This window comes from Rhinopithecus bieti, unplaced genomic scaffold, assembly GCF_001698545.2.
Source record: "Rhinopithecus bieti isolate Rb0 unplaced genomic scaffold, ASM169854v2 scaffold_78620, whole genome shotgun sequence".
NCBI classification, from domain to species: domain Eukaryota; kingdom Metazoa; phylum Chordata; class Mammalia; order Primates; family Cercopithecidae; genus Rhinopithecus; species Rhinopithecus bieti.
In genome coordinates this window covers 777,459-802,767 of record NW_016829908.1, presented here as the reverse complement: position 1 = coordinate 802,767, position 25,309 = coordinate 777,459, and the positions used below count along the sequence as shown (strand labels likewise).

Below are 25,309 nucleotides of genomic sequence, written 5' to 3'. Positions count from 1 at the left end.
GGCCCTTTACAGAAAAAGTCTGCCAATCCTACTTTAAAGTAGGAATTAAAGGTGGAAAGAGACAAGTTAGGAAGATCATAAAAGACTCAAACACAATAGGGATGAGGAAGCAACTGAATGGAGAAGAAAGGAAAAATTCCAAGACAATGAACGGCACCACTGACATTACCTACAACCTTCACTATGAGAATATCCCTGCGAATGTTTGAAGATTAAGATAGGAAAGTGCATAACAAAGCTTATTACAGGCTATAGTAAGTTTTACTTATTGTATAGTTTTATTATTAAAGCTATAGAGCATTCATTCATTTATCCATCCATCCTTTTATCCAATCAACAAACACTTAATGAGTGCCTAATATATGCCATGCACAGGGCATATAACTATGAAAACCAGAGGCACCATCCCTGCCCTCACAAAGCATATAGTCTAGTGGATGATGCAAATTCCAGTTGAAAAAGAGTATTCTGATTTAGACCAAGGCGGGATGTAGAGAGGCTTATGGGAGAAGCAACATGACCTAACTCAGACTTGGGGGTCAGGTAAGGTCAATGTAGATGACTAGTAATCCAGTGATTAAGTGTCATAAAAATAAAGCATAGCAAATATTCAAGACAGATACCACAAGTAATTTCAATTTAATAAAATACTTCCACCCCACCTACACCATAATCACATGTCCCTCATTTCTTAAGCATTTGAAAACTCCTCTCAGTGTCAGGGAGTGAAACTCATTTTTTACAGTAAGTGGGTCAACAAAAATGTAACCTTGTGTGTGCATTGCACAGGGCAGTAGAAACTGCAAGACTAGCAAAAGAGGACAAATGAATAAAAATAAAATCTGACTGTTCCTCAGCATTCTGTCACAACCATAAGGAATCCTTAACATTTGTTCTTGTTTTCTGTGTTAAACGATTTAATGACAGAATAAGGAAATCATTTTACATTTTCTGGGGCTGAAGTGCTGCAAAAAGTGAGTGAGCAATTGCAGCTTTCAAAAGAGATGCTAATTGTAGCTTTTAAAATATTAGATTCCCTCTAAATACCCATCACCCCCATCCCTAAGAGTTTCTGGGTCTTTCTTAAAGGTTCTGGGAGGATATTGCCATGCAGACTTCATTTTCCTACCTAAGAATTTTAAAACATTTTATGGAGTGATTTTCTAGTTCTTCAAGGCTTTTAATCTCACATCTTCAGAAGTACTAGAACTAGAAGGATGATCTTATTTAGACAATAAACCCAGCATAACTAGACAAGCTGCACTGGACCATAAACAAAAATAACTCATAATCTCCTTATTCCACACAAAATGGGAATTTTCACCATAATTTAGCTTTTTGACCACAAGTCAACAGAAGTAGGACTTGGAGCTTTCCCTCTCACAGGAGGTTTTCTAAGCAAAGTTAAAGGGGGGAGGGTCTGCTACAAAGACCTGCTGCTTCTTACTTCCAGGGAGGGTGAGAGGGAGGAAAATGTTGTGTTGATAATTCTATTTATAAATGCTTTTCTTTACAATAAGATGAGAAATTTAGGAAGGAGGAGAAGTGAAGTGGCAACAACTGCCCACACAGACTATTTCTTAAATTCAATTATTTAAAAATCACTCTATTCTAGCCAGAAGAGGGACGAGGAGGAGGAGAAGTGAAAAGAAATAACAAAATATGGAATGAGACCCAAATCAAGTTATGTGAACATCATTAGGGGAGATTAACAATTGTCTAAAGAATGCCTCCATGGTTCTACCAGCAAAGAGGAAAACAAAAATGTAGAACATTATTCTTGTCAAGCTACCAATGCTACTGGCATTCAGCTATAAGTGTGGATTATACAATACCTTTACGTATGTAATCTATTTACACAGTCATGTGTCACTTAATGACAAGGATACACTCTGGAAATGTATCCTTCGGCAATTTCATTGTTGTGTGCACATGACAGAGTGCACCTATACAAACCTAAGCCGTAGAGCCTGCTACACACCTGAGCTAAATGGTATAGCCTACTGCTTCTAGGCTGCAAACCTGTACAGCATGTTACTGTACTGAATACTGCAGGCAGCTATAACACAACAGTAAGTATGTGTATCTAAACATACCTAAACATAGAAAATAAACAGTAAAAACATGGTATGAAAGATCTAAAAATTGCACACCTGTAAAGGGCACTTACCATGGATAGAGCTTGCAGGACTGGAAGTTGCTCTGGGTGAGTCATTGGGTGAGTGGTGACTGAATGTGAAGGCCCAGGACATTACTGAACACTACTGTAGACTTTATAAACACTGTACACTTAAATACTATGCCAAATCTGTATTAAAAATTTTTCTTTCATCAATAGTCAATTAACCTTAGCTTACTGTAACATTTTATTTTATAAACTTTTAATTGTTTCAACTTTTGACTCTTTTGTAGTAATACTTAGTTTACTATTGTTTAATTTTTTATCAACTCCCAATTGCTTGAAATTAACATTTAGTTTAAAATAAACATTGTATGTATAACTGTACAAAAATATTTTCTTCCTTTACATCCTTATCCTATTTTTTATTTTAAATATTTTTAGTATTTACTTTCCAAATTTTTGTTTAAAATAAAGACACAAACACACACATCAGCCTGGGCCTACACCAGGTCAGGATCATCAATATCGCTGTCTTCCCCTCCACATCTTGTCCCACTGGAAGGTCTTAGGGGCAGTAACACACGGAGCTGTCATTTCTAACAACAACGCCTTCTTCTGGAATACATCCTGAAGGACCTGCCTGAGGCTTACAGTTAACTTGTTTTTTTAATAAGGAGAAGGCGTATACTCTAAAATAATGATATAAAGTATAGTACAGTAAATACATAAGCCAGTAACAGGTATTTATTATCAAGTATTATGCACTGTACATAATTGTATTGCTAGACTTTTATATGGCTGCAGTACAGTAGGTCTGTTTATACCAGCATCACCACAAACACATGAGTACTGCAGTTATAACCCTACAAGGGCTACGACGTCACCAGGCAATAGGAATTTTTCAGCTCCGTTATAATCTTACGGGACCACCATTGTATATGTGGTCTGTTATTGACCAAAACATCATTAGGCAGCACATGACTGTATGATTATCTATATATCTCTAGCACTTTTTCTGAAAATGGAAAGATCTGCATTCTGATCCAAAAGAAGAGGCTGATCCACAGTCAGTATGTGAAAACGCTGACTGAGCTCAACAAATGCTGGAAAGTATATGATTTATACATATAGTTAGGAAAATGTAAATATATTATCTTTTTACATCTAATCCTTAGTTACATGGATTTAAGTTTTTATGATACCTATACACTCAATTTATATAGTGGGTTCAGAATCAGATTAAGGGGTAGATGGCTGGCAGTTTCCTGGGACCCTAATCTGTAAAGGAATCTAAACTAATGCCAAGGCCAAGCACGGGGGCTCATGCCTGTAAAATTGGACAGGGAAAGTCAGATACGCTAGGCTCCTCTTAGAGAATGGGTTGAGAGTGGACAGAGTGGGAATAAATTTTAAAAGAGGTCTGAGGTAGGGATAGGAGTGGTAATGAATCTAATGCACCCAAACATGAACACACACACACACATAAACACACACACACACACTTAAACACACACACTGCATTCTCATGTTAGAAAACATCCTCATCCTCATGGTTTCTTTTTCCTTTTTTTTTCTTGAGACAGTCTCGCTCTGTCATCCAGGCTGAAGTGCTGTGGCGCGATCTCGGCTCACTGCAGCCTCTGCCTCCTGGGTTCTAAGGGATCCTCCTTCCTCAGTTTTCTGAGTAGCTGGGATTATAGGCGCACACCACCATGCCCCACTGATTTCAAGTTTTTAGCAGAGACAGGGTTTCGCCATGTTGGCCAGGCTGGTCTCGAACTCCTGACCTCAGGTGATCTACCAGCCTTGGCCTCCCAAAGTGCTGGGATTACAGGCATGAGCCACTGCTCCTGGCCCATCCTCATGGTTTCTAAACTGCCAACTAAAGAAAGTGGATGTCATTAAGGATGAACCATGGGGCTCCTGTTTTGCTGAGTGGCCCATACATAGCACACTGCCACCAGCACCTTTCTTCTTCCCCGCTTCTCTACAGAAGCAACCACTCCCTAGATGATGGCTGAGGAAATGTTTCAAGAATAGAGAGTGTGAAGGGATGCCAGGCCAGAGCCTTCCAAGACACCCAGGGCTTGCTCAAGCCCTGAGTACAATCAGTGTTGCAAACCATGCTTCGTATTTCCTTAATACACAGGATTGATTTCTGCTTCCTATTTGTCCTTGTTACTCTCAAGTCAAAACTCACATTCCTATAGATCTCAATACCCCTAGAGGCAATCAAAACAGGTGATTAAAGTAATTTATAATAGCAGTTAACCAACAGAGTTTACCTTACCAGGTATTGTTGATTGTTAAAGAGAGTTTGGTAACCTAAATAGAGATCTCACGGATAAGATGTGTTTGGAGGTCTTCCCACCTTTCTCTAGAAGAGTGCTGGCTACTTTTAAACACCTTCCTGATACTCTGCTTGCTCCTCCACTTGCATCCCAGGTACCTACCTATAAGCCCTTCTTAGAAACATCTTCCACTTGCCACTTATTTTATTCTGGGTCAGTTCCTTGCAGGAGGTGAAATATTCAAGAGCCTAATGCTTAGTTCTGGGAAGATAGTGTTCATTCAGTACCTTCCACATGTCAATACTCCAAAATTCATTCACTGATAAATGATGTGAAAAAAGCCATAATTTCCCAAACCAGCACACCCCCAGAAAATGCTATCCACTGTATGAATCAGCTCCTGACTTAGCACCAGATATTCAGAGTGATTGGAAACATAACTGAAAAGTAACTGAAGTCAACAATGTCCATAATCAAAAGAACGAAAGCTATTTCCCTTTTAAGAGAAACTACTTATCAAGGAGTGCAGGGTAGGAAGAAAAAGAAGGAAGAAAACCCAGTTGAAACGTGGCGTTTACTTGCAGAGGAGCTAGCAGAATGTAGTGCATAGACAGTTTCACAGCACAGAGGGAAGGCATCACTCAGAAGACTTCCTTGGCGCTATTAAATTTCTTTGGTGGCAGCCTTGGCTGGGAAGGCAAGGCACAGAAGTTGCATTCAGGGTTCTGAGGACCAGGAGGTGGTGTCTGCGAACTTACAGGGATAGAACGGCTCAGGAATCTCGCTGAAGAAGAAGAAAGTCCAGTGTAGGAGGGTCGGAGGATGGTTGTGTGCTCCTCTGTCTTGGCGCTGTGGGGGCCTGGGGAACTGTTCAGGTTGCCCCCGTTGCTGCTGCTGCTTCTGTTGTACTGATTGTTGTTGAGCTCAGGGTAATTTCTGGTAGTCGGCTGGGAGCTGCCATTCAAGAGGTTGGTAAACGGGCTGGCTGTGAAGCCTGCCTTAGAGGATGAGGAGGTCTTTTTGTTTTCTGGATCATCTGTTGCAGCATTCAAGTTCCCTAGAGAACTGGCTAGCCGGGAGTTTATGGAAAAGCTGAATGGAAAACACAAGTGAGGAGGGAAAAAACAGACAACAGTGTACACTCACACAGAGCTCATGTTTCTAAAACATACTCATGACATTAGGGGAACATGATGAAGACAATACTGATCAATGTGAATGATGTCAAGATGGCTTCTTCACCACCCTTGGTGTTATGATAATATGTAGCTTTGACTTATACATATCAAGTTTCTTTGTCAAAAGCAGTTAACTAGGACCCAAGAAACTGGCTAAAACACTTTAATTACAGATCTCGAAACAGAACATCAGGGAGTTTTATTTACCCTGGGGTGGGAAGTAAAGGAAAAGGGCCATGTAAGGGGAGTACATATTCAATAATACGACTACATCAAACATCCCTACCCATTTTGGTTAGTTCTCCCCTGCCTATACATGTCAACTGAGAAATGACAATATCATTTGTATATGCAACTGAACTCCATTTTCTGGATCACACTAAGCCAGCTGCAGACTCACTAGAAGAAGAGCACGCTCTGCACCACTGCCTCCACAGCCTTGTCTCCTCCCTTCCAAGACAGGAACGGAAGCCCCAGAAGATCACAGGGTCTTCTGTGGTTTCTCCTCTTCTCCCTTATCCCCTGCTCTGACAAAACTGCAGCCAAACTCATTGCCTGCTGCAAGCTTCCTGTACCTCAAACCAGCACCTTGGAAGAGGGAGAGAAAAATTACCTTCTTACAGTGGCACCTGAAGACAAAGAAGTTCTATTGATCCTCTTGGCTGTCGCTGAAGAGGACAGTGCCATTTTTGATGTCTTCAAGGTAAGTGCTGATCCTTGCAGGGATGAACTTAATCTTTGTGGAGAAAAATGGCAAAGTGTCACAATAAAGTAGTCTTATCTTAAACATTCAGCAACTAGCTAGGACAAGATAAATTAATCAGTCTTAAAGATATCATGACAGGTCCTAATAGTGATGACAGCAGCGGCAGCCAACACTGACACAGCGCTAACTCTGCCAGACACTGTTCTGAGAACCTTAAAGATGTCAGCTCAGCTTGACCTCACAACAATCCTATGAAGGAGCTAATATTGCTGTCCTTACTTTACAAGTGGGGAAACAGAAACGCAGAGGAAAAGTTCCTCATCCAGTCACTCAGTTAGTGAAAAGCAGACCTGGGATTCAAACCCAGGAGTCAAAGTCCTGCTCTTAGCCATGATCCTGTCTTCCTGGGTCACTGCCCTTTTTCGCCACTGGTATTCATTCCTCAGCACAACCTTAGATTCCATTTCTTATATTTCAAATCCATCCTCTCCTTTCCACCCTGCAACTACCCTAGGCGAGGCCATCTTTATTTATTACCCTTGACTATGAGTGGCATCTTTTAATCTTTTTTCTAAACAATTCGAATTGTGAATAGCCTTCAGTGAATCATGTCACTTCACTGTTTAAATCATTTCATCTTTCCTCTGTGCCATAAGCCTATAGAAACTCTTTGGCTTGGCTTATGCAACCCCTCCAAAATCTGGACAGGTCCTTCTTTCCACACTTTTGCACTGGACATCTCTATTCCAGCTACATAAAAATGCCTTGAGTTCCCTGAATGGGTAGCGTCCACATGTTTGTCCAGTGTGCACAGGCTATTTTCCCTGCCAGGGCATTTACTCATCTCCTTCCCATCCTTTACCTCTTATCTTCCATGTCCATTTGACCCACTCCTATCACACTTAGCCTTTAATGGTCCAATCAGCTGTTACCTCATCAAGCAAGCCTTCTCTGAGTTCCCAAGCAATATACGTTTCAACATATATTCTCATAGTAAATCATAGCTCTTATACCATATTGCATCATCTGATATTTGTCTATCTCCGTTACTTGATATAAGCTCCTTGAGGGCAAAGACTTCTCTCTCATTTCAATTCCCAGTGGCTAGCACAATGCTGGATTCTGAGTCAATAAATATTTGCCAAGTGGACAAAAAGGAAAAACACCCAAATCTGGATAGCCAGGGCCCAGTCATAATCTGAATATCAAATCTACTTGATCCTAGATAAATCATTTAATGCAGCTGAACTCTGTTTTCCTCTCTGCTAGATAAAAGCTTATTCACTTGTAGACTCTCTCCTTCATTATCCACCCTCCAAACAGCAGCTTAAGCTCATGTTTTGCCTTCAAAATAAAATTCTACCAAGAAGCGATTTTTCTATGGGAAAAATTCTACCAAGAAGCAATTCAAGCTTCTCCAGAAGCTCCAGAAGCTTGAGCCCTCTTAGAACTGCCCTCACTAAACAGTCCTAAACCTAAGAATGAATAAGAACCAGCAGGTGAAGAGCTTCTTTCCCCTATTTCATCAACATTCTTGACCAAACATCTCTACTGCTCTCACCGAGTGCCACATCGGATTGTGGTACCACTCCAGGAGGTTTCAGGGGACATTTTTCCACAGAACAAAACTAGTGTTCCCTCTTCAAAAGGAAGGTAGAGAAGAAAATAAGACCAGAAAATAAAGGAGGGGAACAAATGCATGCTGATTGGGAAAAAACAGAGGGAAAGAGGACAAATAGAAATGGAAACAATTTAAGCTAGATCTATCACTAGATCAAAAGGAAAGATGCAGAGCACCTGTAGTTTCTGAGAGACCCCCCACAATGAGCTAAGAGCACAAAATACATTGATGTCTCTACCAATACCACACAGCCCTGTGGGCATACCAGCAAAAAAAAAAAAATCCTTTTCATGGTAAGCATTAAAAATAAGGCATAAACAATATGGAAGAGAAAGGAAGCAATTTAAAAATCAAAAAGCTGTGTACAGTTGATTTTCATGTTTGAGACTTGGGAAACACGGCTAAAAGGAAGCATATATTTACAAGCTACTAGACATTGAACCTCATTGGCAGTACCTGAAAGGCTGGGACACTGCTCTTGGGTGTCCTTTTGCATCATCCGACCTGCGGAAATCAAAGACAGATGCTCACATATCACCAGGCCACACGTTTTCACAAAGACCACAAGGCACATCAAATGGTATCAAACCAGTAAAAATATTAAATTAGCAAAAGGGAGAAACCTTGCAAATGGATACTAGATTACCCAGAACCAGGCTTGCTATCCCCTTTTCTCATAATACTGCAGAAAATGATAACCTCATCTTTGAGCAATATGAACCTTTATTCCTTAGATCAGGAACTCGGTAAAGACCCAATCTGACTACAGTGCTATAGTTTCTCCCAGATTACACATGAAAACTAAATTCCCTGAGAATCTGTTTGGTGTTTGTCATACCAGCAAAACATCCTTCTGCTATGTGTGTCTCTTATTTATAAGTCAAAGAAATGTTGCTGCTTCCCATTATATTAATTTGCGGACTGGGGCTTTGCCACCCAGTATATTGCAATTTTTTAAAAATGATATTTACAAATGTTTGCACCTTTTAATTCCAAAACCTTTTTTTAAACCCAATCTGAACTACCAGCAGGTTTCAAATGTTGTGATCAGAATGCAAGTCTCATCATTGATTCCAGTGAGTAGTTTGAGACTTCAAAGTCAAGATGGCTTATAACTTTACAGGCACAGGTAAGAATTGCTTATTCAATTTTCAAAAATAGAAGGTAAAGCTGCAGACTTAGCTTGGATTGCCAGAGACTGGCATATACTTTTCCATACACTATGAGTCAACACAAAAGCCTCAGCACACCTGTGAGGATCCAACACAGGACAAGAAACTCATTCACAGCAGGGGAGAAATCCAAAAGGAATTTGAAACATCCCAGAGATAACTGCTTTGCAGCTTAAGGTAGAATTCCAGAGACTGAGATGCAGCAGTTGCTTTTGGTAAACTTCTAAACTTTAGCTACTCCCAACAGTGATAAAACAATTAATAAACAACACGAAATAGTAAACTTAGTATTTGTAGAACAAAATTCAAAAGAGAAGATTACAGATTAAAGAGAAGATTAAATGTTCTATTCACAAAGGGAAGCACACTATGAATTGAAGTGTTTAAAACAGATCTACCTAAATGCACAGGATGGTGAGGTACGTGGCTGTCTCTGACTTTTTAAGGCACGTAGTTTGTCTCCCTGGGTTATACCATTTTTCCTTTCCACATCTTCATCATCTTCTAAGTTATTCTGGAAAAAAATACCCATTCCATAGAATGGTCAAAATTTGGCTTTATATAGGTTTCTTAATAGATTACATATATAGATACATTTTATACAGATTATGTCAATAAAGATTAAGTCACTAGAGGTACTATGAATCAGCATTGTCAAAGTTTACCCAAAAGAACACTCAACTATTTGCCAGTTCAACAGGCAACAAGTCAAATTCCAAATCAAAGAAGCATGGGAATAGATGTGGTAGAATATAAAAGGAGCTGTTTGTTACAATGGACCCCAACAGAGGAGACTCTCTCCTGCAGACACAATCATGCGTTGGAATATAGCCTAGATACAGAAGGGCCCACAGATGCAGTACAAACATATTTTTAGATACTACCAGGAGCCATCACTGCAAATTCCATAACTTGTTTACAAAATACAAGATAAAACACTTTAGGATATCTATACAGTAAGTTTTTAACACAGTAATTATTTTAACACTATTAAAAGCACACAAGTTCTTTTCAGAAGGATTTAAAGGGCCTTGTTCACTAGATCTTTCCTTCTGAAATAAGTCTTTATTGTTTGAAAAATAGAGGTATCAGGCTAGTCTCTTCAAATGCTAGTCTCTTCAACAGCGCTGATGCAGGGGGAGACACTGATACCCTTAATTTATCGATGAAGAAAGGACACACTCATGGAAGTTAGGAATACTGCCCAAGTTCCCATAAACTCTTAATGACCTTCGTATGACTTCAAAATTAGATTTCTCGTCCCAAGATGCAATGTTCTTTCTAAAATACATGCCACAGCACACTGTCATTGCACCAGTGAAGACTGTATTTTGCCTTTTTTCCTCAACTGAAAAATCAAAGTGCTTGGATTTGCTAAAATCCCTCCCAGCCCTAAGAGTCCCCTCCCTATTTAAAACTAGAACTCTTGTTTGATGAAAAATATACTTCCATCAGTTACATTTGAGTCATTTCTGATCGCAATACCTCCTCACTCCCTGCCACCTATGTTGGGTTCCACAGGTAACTCTGGGACTCAGTAGGCATGTCCTGAGTAAAAAGACCAAATCTCACTATCACATCTCTGAGTTTAAAAAAGAAATAAAGAAATGCAGAGCACCAGGCCAGTGGGAAAGAAAGAATAAGGACAAAAGCTTCCTAGAGGCAATCCCTTATAGAATGGGTACAAGTGACACAGCCCAAGACCCCAGGAAAGGTCGTCCTGCCCAAGAAGAATACCAGCTCAATAGTCACAGGATCATGCAGTCTTCATGACAGAGGGTTCTCTTAGAGTCTCAAGTTGCACTTGGAAAAAATCTCCAGGAATCAGTTTTACCATTCAATTCTATTCATACAATCCCAACGGGGGAGGAACTTACTACCATCAAAGGAAGTCTGCAAGAGCAGGAATCAGGAAGGTCTGAAGGCTAGGCTTGCTAGTGGGATGGTGCACCTGAGAAGGTGGGTTCAGCTTCACCAGGCTGCAGTAAGCACTCAACGTGCTGGGATGTTACCAGTTACTTAGCACAGAGTCAGAGTGTCCTGAATATGAGGTGAGGCCAAAAAGCATATAGGCCATCATGAGAATGGCCAAGAAAGCTTCTAGGAGGAGCTGACAGAATCCTTACCACAATCAGTTTCATTGTCAACTGGGTGCTTTTGCAGGATTTTGAAAACCAGGAACGCTGGTTGTTCCTCCAACTAGGAGGCTCTTTATGTTTCTCACTAGAAACACCTTCAGAATTCTAAATATAAATGATTCTCAACCTGTAATTCTAAAATTCAACCTTTCAGGTAAGTGTAAAGGTAAAACAGATATAAAAATTTACTACCCATACAATCTTTCTGAGAAAACTATTACAGGATATGCTCTTCAGGAAAAAAGGAAAGATAACATGAGATCCAATAAAATTAGGGATCTAACTGAAGAATATGAAGAAGAGTTACAGAATCAGACTATATAGTTCTGATCCTAGGACTTCACACACACACACACACACACACACACACACACATACATGAGGGCTAAGAATAACCAGTCCAAGTTAGAAGGGAGAAATGTCTTCAGGAAGAGAATGGAATTAGAATGGAATTTTGCTGTGTTGAGATTTCGAAAAAATTTAAAATTGTTTGGCACGACTTTTTAAAGCATTATCTTTTCCTAAATGCACAGAAAACTATGCAAATAAAAAAAGGTAATTAAGTCTAGGACAAACAAAGAGAGTGTCAAAAAAGAAAACAGTCATAGTGTACTACTAAGCTCAACCATGAACAATATTTACATAGTAATAATGTGCACATTATTTGATCTAACAAGTATAGTTATATTGGGAGTGGTGGTGACAGTGAGACAGAAGAGCTGCATCGTGTCTATGACAACCAGGAGGCAATAGGAAAATGTCCAAAATTGACCAATTAAAAAACAGCAACATAAGCAAGGTATTCACAATAGAAAAATGGCACTAAAAATATTAGTATAATTTTCCTAGAGGTTTCCCCCTTTGGAAGTGGGTCCACAGATACAGAAAGGTGAGAGAGGAGATTGATATTTCTTGTTGCTAGAATTCAACACTAGTTGATATTTTTTAAGCTGTAATCATATATTGCTTGAAAAGAATAAAAGCATTTTAAAAGATATACAGTTAAACAGAAAATTAAATAACAGTACACTTTAAATTATAATTACTTTACATGTATTTTTCTCTCATTCTATTGTGAATCTTAAAGGTCAAATATTTCTGTAAATTATGATACACTTCAAAATCAGAAAACAGCAAAAACACTACAATACACAGCCATGCACTTAACTACCCAGATTCAACATACTTTTACTTCCTCCCCTCAAGTTTACTTAAACACCCTCACAGGAGCCGCCGCATTGTCTGCAACGAGCCTCACGGGCCACCGTTCTCCCCCAGCTCCTCTCAGGCGAGCAGCTGAGGTGGTGATGACAAGGGCAGGGGTGTTTTTTCTTAAAAAAAAAAAAAAAAAAAGTATTTGGCTAGGCATGGTGGCTCACGCCTGTAATCCCAGTACTTTGGGAGGCCAAGGCAGGTGGATCACATGAGGCAAGGAGTTCAAGACCAGCCTGGCCCACAAAGTGAAACCCCATCTCTGCTAAAAATATAAAAATTAGCTGGGTGTGGTGGCACGTGCCTATAATCCCAGCTACTTGGGAGACTGAGGCATGAGAATCACTTGAACCCGGGAGGCGGAGGTTGCAGTGAGCCGAGATCACACCATTGCACTCCAGCCTGGGCGATAGAGACTCTGTCTCAAAATAAATAAATAAATAAATAATATAGATATATAGATATATAGAGAGAGAGATGCAGATATATTTATGATATATTTTTATGTATCATAAATATATATGCATTTACCATATATATGGAGATATGTTTACCATATGTTTGTCATTAGTAATAAAGTATAGGTAAACATGAAAAAATATTTAAATCACCTATATATTTACTATCAAAAGCAAAACACATTAACATTCTGGCACATAGTCTTCCAGAATTTTCCCTGCACTATATAAAACCTTCAACCTACTTCTTCCTTACAAAAAGAGGTTGTATTATATACATATGCTGCTTTGTAACTTTTTTAACTTAAAAAACATATTGTGAAAGTTTTTCAGGGCACATTTTTTAAAATCTCTGTCATTTTATGGCTCCATAAAATTCCATTGTCTAGATATGCCTAATGTTATTATTTAACTGATACCCTAGGTTAGACTGTTCTCTTTCATCACTATAAATAGCCTCAACAAACATACTCTCATATATACCTGGTTTATGAACACTCTCTTATTATTGCCTTAAGACAAATTCATAGAAGTGGAATTCTTTTTAAAGTCATCTTCTACATGATCAAATTGCCCTCCAAAAAGGTTGTACCATTGTAAATTCCAACTAGCAATGTTTCAGAGCTTTTTATTCCCTAAACGTTTGTCAATACTGCATACATTTTTAATACATTTGATAGGCATAAATAGCATTTCATCATTTAAATTTGTGTTTCTTCCATTTCTAGGGAAGTAGAACCTTTTTTACGTTTACCAGCCAGGAGGGTTCCCATATTGTTTTATTTGTGTACACAGTATTTTGGTGATTTGTAAGAGTTCTTTATACCCACAAACCCCCCTCATTTGTATATGTTGCATATATTTCCTCCCATTGATCATTGTGAGAATGAATTGGAGGTCAAGACTCGGGGGGGACACATTTAAGTGGTCATCATGAGAGATGATGGATTGGATTAGGGTATGGGAAACTGCAGGGGAGCCCAGACTTGGGGAGAGGGAAGAAGGGGGAAAGATCCAGACAGGCAATACAGGTCTGAAAAAATTTACTAAAATGAAAACTGTATTATTTTTTGTCTAAACTAATCTTCTTTTATTTTGTCTCTGTGGCCATTGTACAAAAGTGTGGGGCATTTTTAGGACTATGAAAGATACAACATAAAACTATAAAATTCTCAGTGATTAATAAATAGCCTTCAAATTCAACAAAAATAGTTAACATTATTCAAAACATATTTACATTAAATTACAGAATTAAGAAACTAAAAAGCTATATGGAAAAGGACTTTGGCCTCCTGGAATACTGAATAAGATACACAGATATAAATATAACAAGCCTTATATTTATTAGGGGATTGATCCTATAAGATATACCAGGTCATAAGAGCCTGGAGGAGGAAAATGTTTATTAGCAAATGCAGTACAATATATTGTGTGGCACAAATCAATCTCATGAGTTGGTAGCCAGGGGAAAGTTTGAAAACTTTTCTCATCAGGTGCTGTTAGGCCTCCTTCCTTATACCAGATTCATTCTTCATGACAACTAAAGAACACATTCACAAATCACAAATGAGGAGAACCCACCCTGGGCCTCCATTCTGCCCTTAGGCTCCAGCCCCTCTCCCTACAAAATGCCAGGGCAGACTCCCTCTTGTCCTAAGCTGGTCCAGGAGAAGCAGATTCCCTGGAATCCGCTGAAAAGAAACAAAACCACATGGCTGATGTGCTGGCAACAATGAAGAACCCTACCTAGTCCAGGGAAGACCCTCCTATCTTTGTCCCCCAAAGGAAAGGGGTCTGCTCTCAGACGCCCCATTGCCCTTTGGAGGATATAAGCAGCAACACTCTTTCTTTTGGATACCGGACTGCCCTACATAAAGGCAAAAAAATGACAGTAAACTAAAATACTGTAGCAAAAGAAGTACAATTAAAAAAAAAAAAAAAAAAAAAAAAAAAAAAACAAGAGTGATGACCTAGTGAAAGAACAAATAACACCATAAAGAATAAATATTTTATTCCACCAGTTGTTTTCTCCACACACAATCATGTCCACAGATTTCAGCTGGATAGAGTAATTGCTGACCAAAACGTAAACAAAATCATGGCACAGTAAGCTATAGGAAAGGCTATGGAAAGTCTCATCAAGAAGAGATCTATGAGATAGAATATAGCACACTAGGGAATAAAGATGGAAGAGTCATAATAGAAAAATGACATAAATAGACAGTTTAAATAGAAATGAGTAAAAATAGAAGTCCAAGAACTGGAAGATAAAGATGAGAATGGAAATTTTAGCAGATTTTAATAAATCGGCTAGGAAAGGTGGCTGGGTCATCTCTAAAGTTCTTTTCAGCTCTCAGATGTTGAACCTACAGATGTAAGTGTTGGGAAAAGGCAAAGATGTCCTCTTTATAATAAGCTGCTTCTGATCAATAAAAAGTTTGAATTTATCAGAGCTACCCACATCTCTCTTCTGGCTGCCCCACTCACTGCCACTGGTTGGGACCTTTAAAACCTGGACCTCCCCATCACCAGCTCCCTGGCCTTCCACCCTCAGCCCTATATGACACCATGGCCAGAGTGATCTCCTGACACCATGATTCAGTGGGCTGTCACTCCCCTGCTTAATAACCTCTGGTGGATCCCAATGGCATTCAGATTAGAACTGGTCTTCACCGTCATAAGAGGGGAAAGAAAGGTGCTTAAAAGCAGGACATTAGAGATTTAATTTTTACTTCATAGATTTTTCTAAGATGCACCCTGCTTATGAGTACTTGATGGATTTTATAAATCACAATATCTCAAAGATGTAATTAAAACAACTACATTCTTGTCTACTTGATTGTTAATTTGTAGGAACTTGGCTGAATATTAGCAGCACCTGTATCTAATTAATATCACTAAGTCAAGAGCATCTACTGATTGGCATGCTAATAACGGACTATAGCCCTAAAGTAGAAAGACAAAATGTAAAAACCCTTGTTATTCCAGGAGGAGTTTATTAGCAGGAATGGTTACAGTTTTGCTCAAAATTACTGTATATAATTTACTAAAGCCACAATGAAGACCTCATAGAGAGCTAGCAGAGTATAGTGAGAGGCCTCCTGGGAGGGTTGCTGAGTGCACAGGCTTTGGAGCCAGAGCACAGAAGTTCAAATGACCACCTCACCATGTACTTAGGATCTTGGGCAGATGGTTTGACCTCTAACTCAGGTATGTCTCCTGTAAATGGGCCTAGTAACACTGCCTATTTCATACGGCTACTGTAAGGATTAAAAGAGTTCATTAATGTCAAGTGCCTAAAACAGTTCCTGGCACATAGTGCCTTCATGCTAAGATCCTGATTTAATATTTGCACTTTAAATAAAGTACTTTAAATCCCATCTTTAAAAATAACTCCAAGCCATAATGGACCTATAGGCCCTAAATGTTAAAGTGAGCACTTATTGCTAGTACTATTTTGTATTTGAGGACATAATGCACTTGTGTAGCTTAGATTATTACCAATTTCATGTCTCTGTCCTTTTTTTTCTCTGAAACTATAAGCCTTCTTCATCCATTCACATAATACTTATTAAGGCCTTTGGTCAAAAATAGAATCGTGATGAAGACAAATAAAAGTCTCTACCTTCCTAGAGAGTATGGGAAGGAGGGATGAGGACTGAGGAGGAAAAGTATAGTGCAAGGCAGGAGCAGGGAGCAGGGAGCCTAACCTACATCCACAGGATGGGCTGTGTATATTTCATAGTGCCCAGTCCAGCACTGAAGTCCAGGCTCTATAAAAGTGAAGCCTCTATTTTATTTCTCATAACTCTAAGTTGACAAAGAACATTCATTAAAACCACAACCTAGTCCATCACTATGATCTGCATCATTCTGGTTGTTTTCCTTTCACCTACATCCTAAGCACTAAAAAAACTGTACTTTTTTTTTTTTTTTTTTTTGAGATGATCTCGCTCTGTTGCCCAGGCTGGAGTGCAGTGGCAGGATCTCAGCTCACTGCAACCTCTGCCTCTTGGGTTCAAGTGATTCTCGTGCCTCAGCCTCCCAAGAAGCTGAAACTACAGGCATGTGCCATCACACCTGGCTAATTTTTTTTTTTCTATTTTTAGTAGTGATGGGGTTTCATTATGCTGGCCAGGCTGGTCTCAAACTCCTGACCTCAAGTGATCCATCCGCCTCAGCCTCCCAAAGTGCCAGGATTACAGGCATAAGCCACGATGCCCGGCCTAAAAAACTATATTCGAATTCTCCAAATCTGGTAATACAGAGCTTCTTAGTAACTAATCACAAGAAAATTACTGTAGGCCTAGAAAGAAAAAAAAATTTAGAATCTCTGCTTTAATATTTTTTTTCAAGGCAATCTCAAGAGGAATACTGCTTTTTTGCACTTTCTATATATACAAACTAAGTAAATCCAGAAATTCCATGGACTTTCACCCTCCATGCAACTTGAAACACATTAAATTCTTAGAGCATTCTCAATCTATTATTCCATGTGCAATTTATAAGAACAATAAAGACATTAATAACTCTGTTAAGTCCAATTTTGAGCGAGCTAATATTCCATATTCATGTGATATTCCAGAGCTGGCACCAGATAAGCATGGCAAGAAAAGTGCTTGTAAGAGTTACTTGCACAAAGCCATTAACTAGCTAATAAAGTAGTCCAAGAGCCTTATACATGATGCTGTGTAAAATATTCACCATACCATCATTCTGTAGCATCTCTGAATTCTTTCATTTCTGCCCTTGAATTTCAGAAACAATAGCATTTCAATGGCTAAAACTAAAATAACGATGGGGGGGGATGCTATGGTCTGAATATTTGTAGTCCCCAAAATTCATATGTTGAAATCCCAACCCCCAACATGATGGCATTAAGAGTTTGTTTGCTCTTTTTGCCATGCGAAGATGCAGAAGGTGCTGTCTATGAACCAGTAGGCAGGCCCTCACCAGACACCAAACCTGTTGATGCCTTGATCTTGAACTTCCCAACCTGCAGAACTGTGAGAAATAAATTTCTGTTGTTTATAAGCCGCCTAGCCTGTAGTGTTTTGTTACAGCAGCCCAAATGGACTAAGACCAGGGAATAGACTTACATATACTTATATTTAAAACTGACTTATTTTAAATTCCAATCATACTGCATTCCTTACCCTCACAGTGATACATAAATGTTAAGTATTCTTAAGATCGACAGATTGGGGATTAAAAGAGTATGAGAATAAAATGTTCTAACTACCAGATGTTAATCTAATCAAGATTATGATATAGAAAGTACTATGTTCCTGCAAGGTAAATATGTTTTTCAGATAACAGGATTAACTTTATGTTTGTCTTTTCAGAGTTCATAACTCAAAGCCCTGTTTACTTGAACTCAACCTGGGAAGGAAATGCTGACTAGAGCAAGAAAAAGGTATTCTTGCTTAGCTATATTATCACATTAAAATCTTAGTTCAGAGCCTTTCTTTTTATTTGCTCTTAATAGGTGAGACTGGAACACAGAGACAAGAAAGTCAACAAAAGCTCTAACATCAACATGACCTTGGATAAGGTGTATATTTCATCAGGACAGATGACTTAAATGGGTAAACTTAGTCACCTCACCAGCAGCCATCCTGGAGAACAGAGCACTAGGTTTAAAAATCAGTTCTTCCAACGGTCTCCATCCTTTTGTCCTTGAAAGAAAACTCACGCTCCCAATCTCCAAGCACTCTGGCTTTCTTGCTAAAAAGAAATCTGTTTGGGATGCCAATCATTAACCTAAGAGAGCTATGATGTGTTCCTTCCATTCTGGGTTCCTTGTGGGCTAAGCTTGAGCCACAGTATTTGGTTTAAGGCCCTTGTCTGGGTCTAATGGGTCACTGTTTAATAGAATGTAAATCTACATTGTTGCTTCTATATTTTTTCTTTTTCTTTTTTATTTTTTAGACACGGGTTCTTGCTCTGTCGCCCAGGATGGAGTACAGTGGTGCTATCATAGCTCACTACAGCTTCGACTCCTGGGCTCAAATATCCTCCCACTTCAGTCTCCCAAGTAACTGGGACCACAGAGGCACACATCACCCTGCCTGGCTTGTTCCACTATTTTGAACAGGTCTTTTTTTTTCTTTCTTTTTTTTTTTGCTGCTTTAGAGATATAAAAATATAAGCCAGACACTTAGCTTCACCTTAGGCATAACGTGGTAGAAAGACTAAACTAGGAATTGAATGCCCAGTTCTCAAAGTGGCCCCACTACTAAACAACCCTGGAACTTTAGTTTCTTGTCTTTACAAGAGTGGAACCAAACAAATGGTTTCAATGTTGTTTCTAGTCCCAAAAATGCTCATAATCCTAATTCTTAGTAAATCTCTTCTATTTTTATTCAGAGGTAACAGGGTGTAATATAAAAAAACACAAGCTTGGACTCAGACAGACATGGATTGAACCATGTTTGACACTGAGGTTAGAACATCTCTGATACACAATTTCCTTCCTATAAATAGAGATAGTATTACCTAACTCACCAGGTAGTTATGAATATTAAATCAGACAATATATATCAACTATTTAAGGTGGTTTGTTTATAGTAGAGCTTTAATTTTTTTAAAAGAGTTGCCCTAATCATGTTTTCAAGTCGGCACTTACTTTAGAAATCAGCATGAATTTGAGGCTTTCAAAGCACCACTTGTGGTATGTATTATTTCAATTGTCACATTAAATTTTTTCTTCTTGATATCTATTTTAATTTTCAAATAGAGAGTTTGCTTTTCTGTTTCCTTTCTGTAAATATTCTCCCCTACCAGAGTAGCCTCCTTTATAATTTACTCCTTAAATTATACCATTTTTTTTTTTTTAAGGGCAACTGGTTCCTTTCCTCTGCTTCTTGCTATATAGATGGATGACTCTACATCTAAAAACCTGGCACTCTCGGCATCCAGAGAAAAGACACTGTTATGTTATATATGTCCAACTGAGAAACAAATGCAGAACATCAGTTTTAAGATAGAATCTTCCTAGGGAAAACTTACCTCTCCAAATCGTTCCACGTTTTGTATTTTTGAAAGATTTCCACCAATAGACATATCATCTAGGCTAGAAAGAATTTTATTAATACTTCCTTCACTGGATGGTCGATTTTTCAGTTTGGATCGGAAAATGTCTCCTTGGACCCACAACGATGCTTGTTTTCTGTAAAACAAGCAACAACAACAACAAAAGACAAGAAAAGTTATCTTTAAAACAATCTACTCTCATCTCAAAGGTATGATGTCTTATAAAGGAAAAGATTTAGCAAATAAGCATTTACAAATCAGACTAGAAAATTATATCTTAGAATAAAGAACAATGAAGTCACTTTCAAAAAGCCAAAATAAGGTTCTATATTCAACACAAATGTCATCCTCCAATATTTGTCTATACAGTTGACTGTTGAAGTCCTCAGATGCTTAGAACAAATTCCACAGCAATAAATATTATGCGCCTATTTATCTTTTAAATATAAATTTGAAATCTTCAGTTTCTCAAGTAGCAATTTAATATGCCTGTTTATAAAAACAGAGAGAATAACTGGACTCAAAACTGTAGATGAAAGAACTTGGGAGATATTACCCAAAAAGTACTACATATCTACTTTTGGGTGGTACCATGAAAGGCCCTCACATATAACTTTTAAAACCTACTCTCAGAATCTAAAAGCAAGGCTTATAGCCTCAATTAGATTGTCCTTAGAAAAGAAAATGTGTTTGAAGTTCATGTATAAATTTTCTTTCATTCATTAAGGCACAATCACAACTGTTTTCAAAGTTATACGAAGATAATTTAAAATATGTAAGCAAAATGACATTCTGAGGATTTTATTTTTATTGATGGGATCACCTTCATACATTTCCTCTAAGATAAACTATCCCATAAAATCACTTTATTTTTATCCTATAACACACTTTACAGAATAGAATTAAACTAAAAACACTGGTTCATCATAAAAAATATCACTTTTTTGATAATAGCATTATCAAGGAGATGCCACCAGTAAGAACAGATATTTTTTTTTAAAGCAACAGGATTGAGTAATACTTTCTCACAAAGATTTCACATACCACATAAAATTCAGGTTAAAACACTGATCATTAGAGAAATGCAAATTAAAACCACAGTGAGATACCACCACACACCAGTAAGAATGGCTATTATCAAAAAGTTAAAAAATAACAGATGCTGGTGAGGTTGCAGAGAGAAAGGAACACTTATACACTGTTGGTGGGAGTGTAAATTAGTTCAACCATTGTGGAAAGCAGTGCAGCAATTCCTCAAAGAGTGAGAAACAGAATTACCATTCATCCCAGCAATCCCACTACTAAGTATATATCTTGAGGAATATAAATAATTCTACCATAAAGACACATATACGCAAATGTTCATGCAGCACTATTCACAATAGCAAAGACAAGGAATCAACCTAAATGTCCATCAGTGATAGACTGGATTAAAAAAAATGTGGTACATATACACCATGGAATACTATGCAGCCACAAAAAAGAATGAGATCATGTCATTTGTGGGAACACAAATGGAGCCTCCCAAACCTGCACAGTGTGCACATGTACCCTAGAACTTAAAGTATATGTATATATATAGATATCTATATCTTTTGATTTATCTCTCTATATATACATATAGAGAGAGAGAGAGAGAGTTAGGTTGAAAGGAATAAAAATCATGATAAAAAAAGAGAAGATTCAGCTCTGTCATAAATATTGAGAAATTCAGATAAATGAAACACACAGGAAGGACAGGATATATGGATGAAAGACTGAATCCCTGTCTCTCAAGAAGGGATTTCTAGTTCAGGATGAGAAAAGCAAACATATGAAGTCCAATGTTATAAACTCTATGATCAGGATTTGCACAGGACCTCAGGAAAAGAGGCCCCTTACTCAATCTGAAGGAATCAAAGAGAAGTTCCCCAACATTCCAGAAGTATCTGGAAAGATAAGCAGGACTTACCCAGCTAAGAGTATTGCCAAGCAAAGAAAACAACGTGAGCTGGAAAAAGTGATATCAAAGAAAACAGCACGTTTATGAACATGAATTATTTAATTTGGCTGAAGCAGAGGCTATGAGAGATGGGCCCTGCATGTCATCCTAAGGAATTTAAATTTGATCCCCAAAATAAAGGAAAGACCTTTTAAAGGTCTTCAGGAATGAAAAACAAAGTGGAAAGAGAGGAGAAGAAGGACCTAAGAGGCTAGTTGAAAAAAATTCCAATTCCAAAAGAAGTTATAAAATGAAAATTCTGATGCTGCTGCCAACCTAAAGATGAAAATTACAAAGTGACAACTTTCACTTGCTTGGTTTGAAAGACGCAATCTGTCCCATCTCTGGAAAGGCTTGATTTGAACCTGAATATTAAAGATGAATAAGGTGTCAGAGCTGATTTGTGTGTTGCTAAGCAATGCTGTACGCAAGTGCTTCTTGAGAAAAAGCAGCACTTCACGCAAATTCCTTTTTATTGAAAATGCAAACCATGCTAGCTTTTATTGTGGTGTCTATTACTCCCTAAAAGCCTCATCTCAAACAAAAGAAGTAAAACATGTATTTTTAAGCATTTAGTATTTAAAAATCAAATCTTATGAAGCTAACACACCAGCTCAAAGTACATTCTCCAAGAATATAGTGCATTTTCTAAGACAGCATGAAATTTACTGACCCTCTGCTAATAGGGCATGTGCTTTAAAATGACAGGAAGGGATGTGTCTTGGTTTGAATAGAGCCTTAAGAAGTACAGCCAGTGCTGGGGTCATTGTTTTCAGCCATGTCCTTGCCCTGGGTTAGTTGGGCTTAGGCTAGCCAGGCATGGGACATAAGAAACTAACTAAATAATTTGGCTTGTGATGAGCCAAGTTACAGTTGATTCTGATCTAGAGCCTTCACAGGTCTTTTTTTTACATCTACTTTTAATATTCCTCTAATGAAATCCAAGTCAGTTGCACTATTATAGTGAATATTCCTAGTTCTGAGTACAGAACACAATGGCAGCCAGCCATTGTGCAGTCTTCTGTGTGTGGCTGACCTGTCCTCCTTCACTTCCCTAAGCCCAGCCTAATCCCATCTCCACACCAACCGAACTCTTCATCTTCATCCTTCTTCCATCCTGGACACATTTTCCCAAAAAACCCAACCCTGACCACAAAGTCCATCCAAAGCCACTATTTGGTCACTTCAAGTAGAAATGTAACCCACTTTCTAGCTTGGCCTAGGCCTACTCTAGCCATGACTTGAGTACCAATCTGTTTTGTGTACCTTCTATTCCACCAGCCCAGAGTTATTACGAAAACAGAGACAGTTCCTGGCCTAAAGAAGTAGGCTAACAAAATGGTCTAACTTGCTATCAAAGGAAGACAGATGGGAATCTGTAACCAAGAGGCAGGGGGTGGGACGGCGATAGGTATTCAAGGAGTTCTTCAAATGCTGCGATACAAGTGGATGATTCACTAGGAAGATGTTTAGAGAATTTCTGAAGGTATAATGGAAGGCAGTTAATTGTGAAACATACTAGAAAATGAAGTTAGAAGGAAAAAACTGAGAAAGGGTATTCTCCAAAAGACTCAACTAACTAAATCTAGTTTAGGTATAGAACCCTACAATCAGAAGCTAGATCATTGGAGTGTCATGCCAAAATGCAAACTTCATAACTAAACCTAATACATTACTGCTTACTTTTTTACTGCTTACAATACTTTTCCCCCCATCTCTAATCCTTTTCATATAGTTTTATTCAGAGCACACAAAACAAAACAAGCAAAAACCATTCATGGTAAGGATACAGAGAAACTGCACCCCTCATTCATTGCTAGTGGGATGAAAAATGGTACAGCCATTGTGGAAAACAGTTTCACAGTTCCTCAGAGGGTTACACATAGAATTACCACCTGATCTAGTAACTCCACTTTTAGGTGTATAGTCAAAATCATTGAAACTGGGGATTCAAATAGATACTTGTGTACCAATGTTCATAATAGTTGCATTATTCGCAATAACCAAAAGGTAGAAATAACTCAAATGCCTATCAACAAATGAATGGATAAATAAAATGGGATATATAACACACAATGGAATATTATTCAGCCTCAAAAAGAAATTCTGATTACAACATGGATGAGCGTTGAAAATGTGCTAAGTAAAATAAGTCAGACACAAAAGGACAAATATTGAATGATTCCATTTGCATGAGGAATCTAGAACAGGCAAATTCATAATGTCAGAAAATAGAACAGAGGTTTCCAGAGACTTGGGTAGGGGTTGGAGATAATGGGGATTTATTGTTTAATGGGTACATAGTTTCTGTTTGGAACAATGAAAACATTCTGGAAATAGTGGTGATGGCTGCACAACATTATGAACATATATAAAGTCACTGAATTATACACATAATAATGGTTAAAATTGTAAGGTTTATGTTATACATGTTTTACCATAATACAAAATTAATTTAAAAATTCAGTCTTCTATCCAGAGTAATAACTGGCATGAGTATTTAATAATAAATTTCTGATGCAACCACTGCCAAAGATTCTGATACATACTTAATTATCCTTAATACTTGAACCCATATTAGGATTTTATTTTTGCTTAGCCAGTAGTTCCAGTGTCAACTGGCAGTCAACAAATGGATCAGATAATGCAGCAGTAACTGTTGAAAAGAAAATCAGAAACTTCTATAACTGAGTGTTACTACGAAAATGTCATTTTCAATAAATAGTGTAAACTCAAACCTATGGAGTATGCCTGTAATTCTAATAAAACACAGTATCTTGTATTGTTAAATTCTGATTTTTATGGTATTTCGGATTATAATTTCTGTATTTTAGGAAACACGAAATTTTAAATCCTTAAAACAGATAATTAAAAATCTTTAGCCTATATTCCTTGACCTACTGCATGTATCTAAAAGAAAACCATAAAAGGAAATGGTATAGGTATGCAAAGGCATACAGAGTGAATATAATGGACTATGGAGACTATGGGCAAGAGGGATTAAAAACTACATATTGGGTACAATGTACACTACTCAGGTGATGGGTGCACTAAAATCTCGGAGTTCATACTATACAATTCATCCATGTAACCAATAACCACTTGCGGCCGGGCGCGGTGGCTCAAGCCTGTAATCCCAGCACTTTGGGAGGCCGAGACGGGCGGATCACGAGGTCAGGAGATCGAGACCCTCCTGGCTAACACGGTGAAACCTCGTCTTTACTACAAAATACAAAAAAAACTAGCCGGGCGAGGTGGCAGGCGCCTGTAGTCCCAGCTACTCGGGAGGCTGAGGCAGGAGAATGGCTTAAACCCGGGAGGTGGAGCTTGCAGGGAGCTGAGATCCGGCGACTGCACTCCAGCCTGGGCGACAGAGCGAGACTCTGTCTCAAAAA

The 25,309-nt window shown here is 38.3% G+C and overlaps 1 protein-coding gene across 1 annotated transcript in view; it reads right to left on the bottom strand.

The window, feature by feature from the left end:
- Nucleotides 1-4,978: 4,978 nt before the first annotated feature.
- CDC14A (cell division cycle 14A) overlaps nucleotides 4,979-25,309 on the bottom strand; it is a 155,795-nt gene continuing 135,464 nt past the window's right edge. The window contains 5 exon segments of the mRNA XM_017865166.1: nucleotides 4,979-5,505; nucleotides 6,205-6,327; nucleotides 8,375-8,422; nucleotides 9,489-9,604; nucleotides 19,910-20,069. Of these exon segments, the coding sequence (XP_017720655.1) occupies nucleotides 5,055-5,505; nucleotides 6,205-6,327; nucleotides 8,375-8,422; nucleotides 9,489-9,604; nucleotides 19,910-20,069 (898 nt within the window). The 3' untranslated portion in view covers nucleotides 4,979-5,054.